This window comes from Puma concolor, chromosome C2 (genome assembly GCF_028749965.1).
Source record: "Puma concolor isolate L17-30 chromosome C2, mPumCon1.1.hap2, whole genome shotgun sequence".
NCBI lineage: Eukaryota > Metazoa > Chordata > Mammalia > Carnivora > Felidae > Puma > Puma concolor.
In genome coordinates, this window is record NC_141675.1 from 68,075,870 (window position 1) to 68,090,385 (window position 14,516).

The window sequence follows — 14,516 nt, forward strand, 5'->3', positions numbered from 1 at the left end:
TGCTTTCTTTTTTTTTTTTTTTTTTGCTTGTCTTGGTATGAGCAAGGATAAAATTCAATTGTTGTGCTTTCTTGAATCACTTTGGAAACCAGGCTAAGTGAAAGGGAAGGAGGGAGACGGAAGGAAAGGGGTTGGGGAAAGTGCAGAATTATTCCTGAGTCTATTGTAATGCATGGTACTGAATAAACACCTTCATGATAACAGTTGTTATGTCATGTAGTGCTTTTTTTTTCTTTTTTGTCTTACATATGAACTAAATGGAAACAAGCAAATCACAACTAGCATATTTTATATGTGAGCGTACATGTGTGTGAATATAATGTAGCTTCCCCTTCTCCACAACGTCTTACCCTTATAATTTCTCCTGCGTTACTTAACTCATTTCATTTCCTCCATCAGTCTTCCCCGGTCCTCTCTCCTCTACTACCAGAAATGTCCCTTCTAAGCCATAGAGCCTATGCAACACTCAATGGATGTTTTAGGTGCCCTGTCTTAATCCTAATTACAACACTATGAAGTTTATATTATTATCATGCCCATTTCACAGATGAAGACCGTGAGTTACACAGAAGTTAAGCCTTTTACCCACAAATATGCTTTCCTAGCTTTTTCTCTGAATCTCCAGTCCATGTGCTCCTTCCTTGTACTAGAGTGCTGGTAGTTTTGCATTTTCCAAGTGGTCCATGCACCATGCATTCTTATTCCTCTGCATGTTTGTAAATTTCGCCTGCCTGAATGTCATCCTTTCACACCCCTGGTCAGCCCTAGTTAGCTCTTCCTCTCTTGCCGAAATATCTCAGAGATCACTTTCTTGGGGAAGCCTTTCCCATATTCCCTGAGTCTCCTTTGCACTCTACATTTTTTATTCAACTTATAGGTTTGTTCATGCATTTATCTCTGATTGAACTGTTCCTTCCTTGAGGATTAAGGACCCATTTATCTTTGTTTTCACTGCCTGTCCCAGTACCTGACATGCATTACTTATTGTTATGGAGTCAACAATGGGTAAGACTGAATCCTAGATTATAGGGTAGCAGATGAGAAATCTAGTCAGAATTACGATTTTTATTTTGTAAGATTAATATTTAATTATATTTGAACTCTTTAAAAAATCAGAACATTTTAATTAATATGGATCTCTGCCAGACAGGATTAGAGCTGCATATACCCATAATTCTCTGTAGAATGCCACTCCCTTCCATGAAGTCCCTGTATCTTCCTATCAGAGTTTACTTGTTAACCACTGGACCTAAGGCAATTAGCTGATCACTTGTCCATTGAGCTCTATTCTTCTCCCACCACAGTGGGGCACATAGAAAAATCATAAAACATAGTGAGGGACCTTAGAATCCAGCTGAGATGACAAATCTAATACACAGAAAATTTAAGTATAAATACTCCTAATCTGCAACCATAATACACCAGTGGGTTACTGAATACAGACAGAAGACCACTTGTAGTTAATTAGCCCAGTTAGCCTAATACCACTCTGCAGGATATAACAAACTGTCATCCAAAACTGTGTAGGGGAGAAAATCTCCATCTGCCACTCCTGTAGCAAGGTTATGAAACCAAACTCTCCTAGCTGGCAAAAGGCTTCCCTTTTTGGAAAGATGCCATCCCAGACTTTTATTTAACGTTCAGTGATACAGGCCAATTCCTGTTACTAATTCCACGGAAACATTTGGTCTTCTGGGGTGGCCTTAGAGTTTCCAGTCCTTTTGATAATTTGTGACTATGTAACATATTATATTTTGTTTCTTGTATTTCAATAACATTATCACTCCATTTAGTTTCTGTTTCTATTGTATCCTGATCTCTTTTTGAAAATAGTTCTGATACTAAAAATCATCCCAGGGTCTTTCTTGTCTTTCTTTTGTTTGTTTGTTTCTTTCTTTCTTTCTCCTTCCTTCCTTCCTTCCTTCCTTCCTTCCTTCCTTCCTTCCTTCCTTCCTTCCTTCCTTCCTTCCTTAACTTACTACTAAACCAGAGCTTTATTGCTTCTGCCCTTAGTTTTTCTTAAAAGTGATTTTGACAATGTGTAAGCTTAAATTTTTCCTCCATGATAATATTTTATCCTCAATGCACTTGTACATTTGTGATCTTTTTATTCTCCTGAACTTCAAAGGAATAATTGTGTGTGTGTGTGTCTATTTTATGTTTTCTCAAAGTTTCATTTGTCTCCTCTTCCTATAATAAACATCAACAGAAAAACAGAAGATTACATAATTAACTAATATGTGATTTTTCTATAGGGGCAGTATATTTCCCATGATTATATTCACTAAAATTTTATCAGTAAAATTTTATTTAGCAACCTAATATGATTGCTGTTGTCTTTTCTTTTTACCTTGGAGATTTTCTTTATTGTTTGTTTTGTCCACCTTAAAAGTAAACAGCCAGTTATTTTACCAGCAAAATGGCTTTATTCTGGAATAGCAGAGAAATTGCAATTCAGGACCTGCAAACTATGGCAAACCATAGGCAAGCCTGGAGATCAAAGGAGAGGACTGTTACTTTATTGAGAAAAGGAGGAAATTTGGAGGGGCTGCTTTGAAGGAAAAGTCCATTGAAAGAAAGTGAGTGTGCAGGGTGTTAATGGTTTCTCATTAGCTGAATTGGATTTTGTTATTTGCTGAGCTTGTTGCTGAGCAGGGAGAAACTTTTCCTTTCCTTGTAGGGTAGTAAAATAGGCTTCTTCCAATTGGGAATGCAAGGTGTGCCTCTTCCTGTTGGGATCTGTAATCTGCTGGTCCCCCCACCTCCATTTTAAATGAGGTTTTCCATATTCAGTTTCACATTTTATTTTAAGAAAATATACTTCTCTTATTTTCACAGGTAAAAAGATGGCTTATCAGAAGGTCAATGCAGATCAAAGAGCTCCAGGACATTCACAGTATTTAGACAATGATGACCTTCAAGCCACTGCCCTTGACTTAGAGTGGGACATGGAAAAGGAGCTGGAGGAGCCTGGTTTTGACCAGTTCCAGCTAGATAGTGCTGAGAATCAGAACCTGGAGAATCCAGAGACTGCAGACCTCAATCTTGATTCCATTCAACCAGCAACTTCACCCAAAGGAAGGTTTCAGAGACTTCAAGAAGAGTCTGACTATGTAACCCGTTATACAAGATCTGCACCAAAGAGCAACCCCTGCAATTTTTGCCGCCTTTTAAAAATACTTTGCACAGCCACCATTTTATTTATTTTGGGGATTTTGATAGGCTATTATGCACATAAAAATTGCCCTTCAAATGCTACAACTTCAGGAACGCTTGATCTTCACTTATACCAAGAGATTCTCAAGACAATCCAAGCAGAAGATATTAAGAAGTCTTTCAGGTAGGTGGAGAAGAAATTGATGCTGGTGGGATGCATTTCCTGAGAAACATGTCTCACAGGGAGTTTGAATTGGTGGTTTTGCCATGGTTTAAGGTAAGTCCTACAAGCCAAGCAGCAAAACTTGCCAGCACACCCTTCACAGAGAGGATGCACGTTTCAAATTTATGATGCTGTTGTATTAATTGATAATAAGAATCATAACTACTGTGGAGACTGAAAGACTCCAGTCATTGCATATTCTCCCTCTTGGACAGCCCAGGTAGGCCAAATTAGGGTGCAAACACAATTGGATATATGTGTAATAAAAACTAGGGTATTAGCCATATGATTGAAATTTTTAATGACTCCAGAATGAAATAAACCTCTTTTTATGGGCTGAAGTAACTATCTCTTATGGTTAAGAGCTAAGACAAGCACCGATAGTATTTGGTTTCTTGCATTCCCGGATTTCAGAGCACATTTTTATTGAAAACCATTGGGTTCCATATATAAGGCAATTCTAAAAGTTCATCTGTCTCTTTAAGGTAAGTTTGCACATGAACTTTCTAGCCAGAATGTGTTGATTTTTAAGTTAAATGATAAGAAAATATTATTTATCTGAGCATTAATCTGAGTTCTTGGGAAAAGTTTCACCGTTGTCTTATAATTAATGGGTATCTTGAAACGGTTGCTATATTATTAGCATATATGTTGTCTTGTAAAGGGTTTGCTAGTTTACATTTTTAGTGAAATGAAGACCTGGAATGTTAGCTTTCCCATATATCTTCCCTATTTGCCAAGAAAAGACAGTCCTAAGTGAATCCTATATGTTGTTTATAGGTAGATGAGAGAGAGGGTGCTACTTCCCCAGGATATTCTTTCTGGGTTACATTGACTCATTACAGACAAGATGTTGGCATCTGTGCATTTCTAGGGAGCTCCTCGGGAGCATACCCACTGAAGATGCATCATGGCATCTATGTGCTGAAATGTCTTGTGTTTTGGTACTGGTGAATTATTATTCTCTCCCTAAAAATCGTATCTTAATGCCTAATGGCAGTTTGTTTCCTATACCCTTCTGCACCTGCTGTTCATTGTTGCCTAAGCATGTAATATGCAGACTTTCCATGGTATCGCTCAGTGTAAAATTGTTTACGTAGAATTGACCTGAAAGATATGTCATTAACTTATAGTGGGTGATTCTATCAGTCAGGATCAAACAGACAACAGATAACTCTCTGAATATTTATTTTTTTTTATTTTTTTTATTTATTTATTTTTTTTAAAGTTTTTTTTTTTTTTTTCAACGTTTATTTATTTTTGGGACAGAGAGAGACAGAGCATGAACGGGCGAGGGGCAGAGAGAGAGGGAGACACAGAATCGGAAACAGGCTCCAGGCTCTGAGCCATCAGCCCAGAGCCCGACGCGGGGCTCGAACTCACGGACCGTGAGATCGTGACCTGGTTGAAGTCGGACGCTTAACCGACTGCGCCACCCAGGCGCCCCTGCTCTCTGAATATTTAAAGCAGAGGGCATTGAAAGTAGAGAAATTACTCCATCAGTGATAAAATCTGAGAAGGCAGCTGGGACAGTGGGGCAGCCCAAAGAAAAGAAGCCATTACTAAACCTAAGCTGCAGGGACAGAGGGACCTGGGATAACTTGGTGGAAGCTGGAACTTTCTATATATACACGTGCAGGGGGGTGGAGATGTAGCCTCAGCTACTGAAGGCAGAGAGAAAGTAAGAAGTATGGCAGCTTCTCCCTTTCTCCTGTTTTTCAGTATCCTACTAGTTGTCCCATTGACTGAACCCAGCAGGGATACTGCGGACTCCGAGCCTGGGAAGTCATTCTGAAGGGTTCATCTCCCTGGAGGAGGGAGAATGCAAGGGGTCTGTCAAAGATAGATCTAACTGACACAGGGCTGTTATTTAAAAACAAACAAACAAACAAACAAACAAAAAAACCAACCACCTAAAGCAGAGATTGGGAGGAAGAAGGAAAACAGAACTCTATGAAACTGTGTCAACTGTATCTTCATTGAGGACATTCTTTTGCAAAAGTGTCCTCTGGAAAAGAATCCATGGGTTAAATTTTTTGTTAATACTAATAATTAATATGTTTTCCTGGTCAACTGCTTAGTTTTTAACTTGTGGACACAATGAATCTCATAAACTAGCTTCTTCCCTCTTTCCTTTGGCCTTTATAGTAAGTTCAGAGTCCTATTTGTATTGAAATCATAAGGAATTTTATGGCATGCATTTTTTGTGTACTGACTAGCCTACATATTTATTTCCTTTCTCTGGCTTTCTTTGCCTTACTTATTATAATTATTATTTTTTTCAGCATCGTAGATATCTTTAAAAGCTGACTTAATGTCCTTTTTGCAAATAGGCAGCTGGTTCTAAAATTGTAAATGTATAATTAAATAAAAGTATTCATTATTTTCCTCAGAATAGGAGTTGTGTGACAGTAAAGCATATATTCTCCTCTTAAACTTGAAAATCCATAAAATATATATTTCAAAGCTAGCTACAAAAATATAATAACTAACAATTATATTGCCAGGCAGCATCCAGTGGTTGAACACATATTCCCAATTGTACTACATCAAATAGCCACATTTTTTTCTTTATTGAGATAAGAGATTTTTCTTCAGTAAATATTTTCATACAAATATGTTTACAGTAACTTTTTCCAAATAACATCTCATCCAAAGACAAGCTTTTCCCTAAGAGTCATGGTAACCAAATGCCCTACTATGAGTTTCTATGTTTACTAAGTCATCTTAGCATTAACTCTATATCACAGATACCTACTGCTACTTTTCATCAATTTATGCTTACTTTTGGGCTCTTATTGGCTCACTGTTTTGTTCATTAGTTACTTTCTCTCTTCTCTACTGGTTCTCCATCCTTTCATATACTCTAAGATTAGGACAGTTCTTGCCAAACATCCAAAGGTTGTGCAAAGACAATATATTCTTTTTATAATAGATTAGAATGCAGACTCCATGAGGGAATGGACTAAATTTGCTTTGTCCAACATTAGACTCCTATTGTCTAGTAAATATTGAATAAGTATTTTTCTAACGAAATGAGTGCCTAAGTAAGTGAGTGATCTACATATAACTGGTAAGTAAGTAAGTGATCTATATATAACCGGTCAATTATACTATGTATTTTGAAAGTCATTTGACTTACCATTTTTATTTTTCATATAATGATTATATTCAAAATATTAATATAATACCTACTTACATTATAAAATATTTTATATTTTGTAATATTAAAGTTACTCAGAGGATCTGCTATCTTCTGATTTAAAGAAAAAAAAAGTGACAACTCGTATCAAAACCAGATACTGTAAAAATGTTAAAGTACAGTGTTGATATCTCAGTTCCAGCTGAGGCTTAAAGACAATTGATAGTGCGTATCTAACTAGGACAGCATGCAAAACTTGAAGGGGAGAATAGCATAAAACTCTGAGATGATCACCCAGTTTTAAAAGAAATAAAAGAACCGATAAAAAGGATTTTTTTTTGAGATTGCTGCTAGTGGTGGTTTTAAGTCCCAATTTCTTCCCAAGGATGAAGCCTCAAGTCCAATGAAAAAAAGGTTTAATAGAACTACTTGGAAGAACTTGATAGCTGCCTCACAGAGACTGCCTGATTTCCACTTGAGAAATCTAAGTTATAAGAGATGGATTGGTTTAGTTGCAGATAAAAGTACAAAAGAAGAGGTTTTGGGTGGCCTATGACAAACTTTGCTTCTATGGACTATATCCAGACAGACAGGATATGAATATGAATGAAAGAGAGAGAGAGAGGATTATTAGGATTGTGTCATGCCTCCCTCCCATTTATATATTGCAATCCCGATGATCAATATGATCGTATTAGGAGATGGGGCCTCTGGGAGGTGGTTAGGTCACGAAGGTGTATTTCTCACAAATAGGACTGGCAGTCTTACAAAAGGAGGCCCCACAGAGCTTGCTAGTCCTTTTATCATGTGAGGACATAGTGAGAAGACATTCTTTATGAACCAGGAAGAGGGCTCTTATCAGCCAGCACAATGAATCTGCCAGTGCTGTGATAGACTTCCCATTCTCCGGAACGATGAGAAATGTTTATAAGCCAACCAGTCTGTAATATTTTGTTACAGTAGCCCAAATGGAGTGGGGGTTGGAGGGAGTCTTACAGATCTTCTCCCATAAAGCTTCCTTGATGGCTGAAAAGAACTTATCAAAGAGAGAGCTAGAGATACGGTCTGTGGAAGAAGTAAGCATTGGAGCTGGAGGAGAATGTATTACTCACATCAAAGGAAGGTGAGAAGTCCCCACCTGTGGGATGAATGGATCTCCAAAGAACCCACAAAACAGCACAAAAGGAAAATTCACCTAACAAGTCAAGCTAGATTCAGGAAGTGCCATGCCAGTTCATAAGAGTATCTATCAAGTGAGAACCATTTGCTCCCACTTTACCTAGTCTTACTTGCTCTATTTCAGCCCTGAAGGTATAGACACACAACGCAAAGGAGCTGACTACTCTCCTTACTTTGACTTCAGGGTTCCCAACTTAAAGATGGTCAAAAGTGGGGAAAAGTTCAAAGTTATGACTATTAAATGACACTGAACATTTTAATTACTCACTAGAAGAACTCAGGTCACATAACAGTCACAAGAATTAGTGGAATTTGTATCTAAGAATAGAAAAAAAATCTAGCCTCAATGAGTAAATGTAAATAGAATAAAAGTACTTTATGATTCCATTCCCTGAATTAAAATATTGTTCAACATAAAGGTTATGTTCAGTATTTGAGAAAAGTACATATTTGAATGTGGTGATTCGTAGAGAATCTCTGATAGACATACTGACTATATATCCCAGTTGAAGAATCTAATTACCCCATAATAAAACCCACATAATATGTTAACTTAAAGCAAGTACTTTATATGTTGACCAAACAAAAGAAAAGCAAGCAGAAGTTTAGGTACACTTGATCACATTTGTAGACATGGTCAAGATTAGCATAGGAGTATGAAGACCATGTTAGTGTATGTATAAATGTGTGTGTCTGTGTGTGTCTGTGTGTATTAATCTAATGTGATTATCTCAGTCACTTCTGTCTATGCTTAACTTGTTGCTATTTGAAATACCTTCACTTCTTTACATAATTGGTTTACTTCTTCCACATATCTTCTGTGTAAGCCAACAGGGTATATTCAGATACATAGCAGATATGTTCCGATGGGTCAGAATCCAAATAAGCCATTAAAACTTGTTTTATTTATGATTTTGGTGTTTTGGAACAGTAACTACTTAGACATGCAAGTTTACTGGAAACATCAAAACAGGAGGGTGGGCCTACAAAATAATCTATGAATAGGAATGATTCATTTGATCAGGCCTTATTGATATAGAATCTGGATCCAGTCAGTTCCATGGACCTCAATAGCCATATTCCTCTGATAGTCACTGAAGTGTTGAAACACCAAAGTGATTTAACTCCCTTTCCATCTTTACTACTTTTTGTTTGTTTGTTTGTTTCTTCTCCCAATACCAACTGCTATATTCCCCAGTATATGATTGATTCCATCATTCCTATTCCACAGAATAGGCCAGAGGCATTATTTTGAGGGCCAGAGGCATTTGTGACTCTGTATTGTGTTTTTTCCTGGTCTAGCTTTGGCCAGTTGGGATGCTGGTCACCTTGTATAAAACATGTTTACCTAGGGCTGTTGTGAGAACTCTTTAACTTAGAAGAAGCTTCAGTGTGACAGGTATAGTGTTTTATGTTTATTGTATAATGAAGTCACTGAGTCTTTATTATATATATTGTTGAATGAATGACCTCTGTGTGTGTGTGTGTGTGTGTGTGTGTGTGTGTGTGTGTGTGTACATGCACTAAAGCTCATAAGGACAGGGTTGGGTGCCTGGGTGGTTAGGCCGGTTAAGCATCTGACTCTTGATTTTGGCTCAGATCACGATCTCACAGTTTGTGGGTTTGAGTCCTGCACTGGGCTCTTCATTGACAAACTAGAGCCTGCTTGGGATTCTCTCTCTCTCTCTCTCTCTCTCTCTCTCTCTCTCTCTGCCCTTCCTGCTCTCTCAAAATAAATAAATAAACTTATAAAAAAGATCATAAGCACATTGCTGAACAGAGTAAAGTATGTTAAAAACTTCCAAATTTAGTTACCCAATATATTATTATAATAATATAATTTGAAATGGATGAACTAATGAGGTTAAGTATATTTTTGAATGCAGGAATGTTTTGACTGTGAAATGGTGAGAAGGAAAACATGGGTGTGTCTTTTTTTAATTTTTTTTTTTTTTTTTTTTTTGAGTGACAGAGAGAGAGAGAGAGACAGACCATGAGCAGGGGAAGGGCAGAGGAGAAAAGGAGACACAGAATCTGAAGCAGGCTCCAGGCTCTGAGCTGTCAGCACAGAGCCTGACACAGGGCTTGAACCCACAGATCTTGAGATCATGACCTGAGGCTGAAGTCAGATGCCTAACACACCAAGCCACCCAGGTGCCCCCAAAATGGGTTGTATCTTAATTATGGCTAACATAGTATCTATTTTTTTTCATTTGTATATCGAAAGAACATTGTTGTTGTTATTTTCTTATTTACAAGTAAAATATACACAGAAACTTAGAATTAATAAAATAAAAACCACCCATAATGCTATCACCCTTTCTCATCATTTTCTTTCTATCTTTTCTTATCAGTAAGCAAAACTGTATTATACCACGTCTATTCCTTCAGTATCTGTTTTAAAATTTTTTGCCTACAATATATTAAAACCATTTTCAAGCCAATAAATATAGACTTAAATCATTATATTAAAATACACCTGGTATTCCATTATATAGATGTCATGAATTTATTGAACCTATTTCTTATAAAAGGACATTTATTAGGTTGTGTCTACAAACCTTCTTGTACATAAGTCTTTGCTTCTTTAATTATTCTTTTCTAATAGGTTTCTGGAAGCAAATCACAGATTCAGGGAGTTTAAATTTGTTTAGTTATGTACTTTGTCTTACCAAATTGCTTTTCAGAGCTGCCAGACTTCCAGGTCCTCATTATTTTTTATTTGTATTAATAGGGCAAAAATAATGTTGACAAACTTTTTATATCTTAATTGACCATTTGCCTTTCTTTTTACATGTATAAACTACTTTTTAAAGCATTTAAAAAGCTCAGATCACAATCTCACAGTTTGTGGGTGTGAGTCCTGCACTGGGCTCTTCATTGACAACCGAGAGCCTGCTTGGCTTTTATGGGCTCTTTCTCCCATGGCCTTTATAAGTTGAGAAACTAAAGTAGTATAATAGTAAGGGAGTCTATTACTTTATGTATGGTACCCCATCTTCCTGAATTTTATTTAGTAGACACATTTGTTAACAAAATAAAATGAACAATGAGCTATCTAGGATTTATTTATTTTTAAATGTCTGCATTATTTGGACAGCAGCAGTATTTTTCATCACTGTCTGGCTTGGTGCAAGTAATTAAGCCTGAGTTCAGTTATGCTGTGAAACGATCTTTACAAGCATTAGTAAAACACTGTATTTTTTTTTTAAATGGTAATTAACTCTTCAAAAAGTTTAGGAAATGTAAATTTTCTTCAGCAGTATCTTGATAAACAAGACCTGCTCTGAAAACCTAGGTAGTTTTCAATATTGGTTCATATACTTTGTATTTTAGTAATTAACTTTTGATACAATAAATTGAAATGGATTCCCGAGGCTAGTTTTCTCTTCTGAAATATACTCTTAAAAATCATCTGCTGCTATTGCTTCTTCTCCTTCTCCTTCTTTCTTCCTTTTCCTTCCTTCTCCTTCCTCCTTCAGTGCCTTTGGCAACAGTAGTGTAGTTAGTCATACGTGTAACTTGCATAGAACATTTCGTAGTACCAATTAGTCTTTGCCATTGACACTATTTAGTACTGTTACTGGGCTTTAATGGCACTGAACTACAAGAATGGCAGATTCGCTACATGCATACTGCCACTTCCTGTTGTCTGCCCCTTCTGTGTCTATGGCAGTCATAACTCTGTTTTTCATTGTGTTCAGACCTTGCTGCAGAGTCCTCCTCAACCCAACACTCTTGGCAGCCCTTATTCATTCATCAGAGGTGCATAAGAAGATTTATCATTCTTATCCTATGTTACCCCTATACTGGGTTACATCATAAGAATTAGTTTCATTTAAATTGCACAGATGAATTTCTCCTGGAAAGGGGAAGTTCATACTTTATCAGGCCAACTAACTGCAGCAAGAACCCTGGATTCATAGGTACCCTCTACTGCCAGCAAGTCCAAAATCTTAGAACCCTACTTGCTAGCATCTGCTATATTTTTATGATACCTTCTTATATGAAGTTGATCACCTGCAAGGAGAAAGATCTCAGTTCAACCCATCTAGAAATAAAATCTGTAATTCATTCTTCCACCCAAACTTTGTTCACCTGCCTTCACCTACCATCCCTTGACATAAGATAGTAAACAGATTGTGCTGCTTCTCTGTCCCTTTCTTTTAATCCAGACATTAGATTTGTTCACTCGTTACAGTATTTTTGTCTTTTCTGTGCTCACAGTGTGTCTTCATTTTGTGGTCCTTCCTTTTCCACATGTATCACCCATGATTCATTCCTTCCATTTAAGAATGCTGCAGTCCCTTTACCAAAGAATGTATGAATGTTCTGGTTTTCTGTTCAAAAAAGATGATGTTTACACATTCCCTTTGTCTTAGATGAAGAAGTCAAGGTATTCCTCACCTAAAGAAAGCTGGCTGTGGAGTTCATGGAGGCCCGCAGACTGTTTTATGGTTTTCAGAGCATTAAAAGACTCCTTTAAATCTGTGATTTCTCTTTCCTCTGATGCTACAGGACTCTATCTTTTGATGGTATGCTTTTTTTTTTTTTTTGTACAAGTGTAAGGTTGATGATGGTGATGCTGTCAATAACTGTTCTCTAGTCTCCTGCTGTAATTTCCAGCCATCTGTCTGTCCTTCTCTGTTGTGTATTATTATTATTATTTTTGGTCTCTCTCTCTATATATATATATATTGTTCTTCATAAATTTTAGTATTAGAGTGAGAGTAGGAAAGCTGGAAGAAATGAAGAAGGTAATACAGCAACTGATATTTTAATTGGAGAAAAACATGTAATTGTGTAACAAAAGTGCACGTAATTCAATTTATGCAAATGATAGCAGAATGCATTTAATAGCAATAGAGTGACAGTTCCTAAAGGAAGTAATTAGCTATTCTATCATTGATCTCTCCAGATAACAAATGTACGCTGTCTTAAATTTAATCACAAAAGAATGCATAGTATAGGATTTATTTAATTATGCATAATATTTTCTTTCTCCCAACTTCAGATAAAGGAGCTGCTTCACTCGGAGTTTCTCAGAGTTATGCTGAATGACATTAATTCTCTTCACTGACTAGATCAACAGACTAATGAAAGCTTATACTCTTCACAATCCTTAGCCATTTGACCAGAGCAAGAGCAGCACTCACCATAGGATGAATAAAGATTATTGACAGAGTGGCTTTTGTCTGCAATGACCTTATCAGTCCTGACCTGTTCAAATACTAGGCATCCTTTGAGGTCTGGCTCAGGTGCCAGCTCCTTTAAAATGTTCTTTTGCGGGGCGCCTGGGTGGCGCAGTCGGTTAAGCGTCCGACTTCAGCCAGGTCACGATCTCGCGTTCCGTGAGTTCGAGCCCCGCGTCGGGCTCTGGGCTGATGGCTCAGAGCCTGGAGCCTGTTTCCGATTCTGTGTCTCCCTCTCTCTCTGCCCCTCCCCCATTCACGCTCTGTCTCTCTCTGTCCCCAAAATAAATAAACATTGAAAAAAAAAAAAAAAAAAAAATTTAAAATGTTCTTTTGCATCTCCTACCAGTTGATTCTATCTCTCCTTACAACTTGTAGAGCTTCATGTTTTTTTTTTCTTTTTGTTGGCATGAATCACTTTCAGCTTTGTAGTGAAGAAAGAGCTATATGAGTCTGTCCCAGTACTTGAGCCACAGCATACAAATACTCAGTAAATCTTGACTGTGACAGAGGATGAACCCAGAATACCTAGACCTACTTGATAAAGTCTTCACTTCCGTGTGAATTCTCTCTCTTTTTTTTTTTTTTTTTTTTTTTGGAAAAGTACGTATGCTTCTGGTTATTCATCTACATGATTGGAATTTGAAATTAAAATCGTTTATATGACTATATACATAATATGTGTATATACATAATGCATATACAGTCACTCTACATTTGTTTAGTGATATTCTGTGTAATGTAGAGAACATTCTTTTGCTTTCAAGAAGAAGTGAAAGTAGAAGTGTCACAAAAAGTTATTTCCATGATCGCAGGCTTTATGGAGACACACAGTAGATCCCTTCACAGGTCTTCTTATGCCCTGCCAAGAAGGGGTTGGTTGTCTTAGTCTAGGGCCAGACCTGCCAAAAGGCTTGCTCTCTCTCTGCTTTCCTGCTGTCTTGCCCTCTCTGTCCCTCCTCGCTCCCCATCCCTGACCAGCTTATACCTCCCTGCGTACACAATTTTTTTATCCTTAAATTTATGTACTAAGATTAAGTTATTTAACTTTGTAGTAAACACATGTTCTTTTCTTAATCTTTTTTACTGAATCTATCTGAGGTAAAACATCAGGCAGGACTATGTGTTGAGAACTGGGTATTACATGTAAGTGATGAATCACTAAGTTCCTTCTCCTGAAGCCAATATTATACTACATGTTAAGTAGCCAGAATTTAAATGAAAATTTGAAAAAAAAAAAAAAAACACAATAAACATTAGGGCTATGTTAAATTTGTTAAGGATCAAAATGCAGGAATTTGAGTTTTTAAATTTGATTTTTGTGGCATTCTTAGTGGGAGGAATATATTTTACATAATGAAAGGACTCTTCTGCAGTGACTATGTTCTATGGTCAGTGAAATATTTCCATCAGATATATCAAGGTCATCTGTGCTTACTGGCTTTCTATCCTGAAAATGTCTCAACCTTAAGACTTGTCACATCTTTCTTATGTCTTTCCTGCATTGATTATCATATGCTTTTTCATCCGTTCACTTCTTGATCTTATTCATTCCAAAAAAGGAACAAGATCAGTCAGATGTAGTACAAGGGAAAAACAAACCTTTTTCTTTGAGGATAAAGTA

At 36.9% G+C, this 14,516-nt stretch overlaps 1 protein-coding gene across 8 annotated transcripts in view; it reads left to right on the forward strand.

The window, feature by feature from the left end:
* NAALADL2 (N-acetylated alpha-linked acidic dipeptidase like 2) overlaps window positions 1–14,516 on the forward strand; it is a 1,363,282-nt gene that overhangs the window by 652,792 nt on the left and 695,974 nt on the right. For all 8 annotated transcript variants that reach the window (XM_086674748.1, XM_086674747.1, XM_086674749.1 and 5 more), the window contains one exon: window positions 2,839–3,340. In XM_086674748.1, the coding sequence (XP_086530874.1) occupies window positions 2,847–3,340 (494 nt within the window). In that variant the 5' untranslated portion in view covers window positions 2,839–2,846. The remainder of the gene's footprint in view (window positions 1–2,838; window positions 3,341–14,516) is intronic.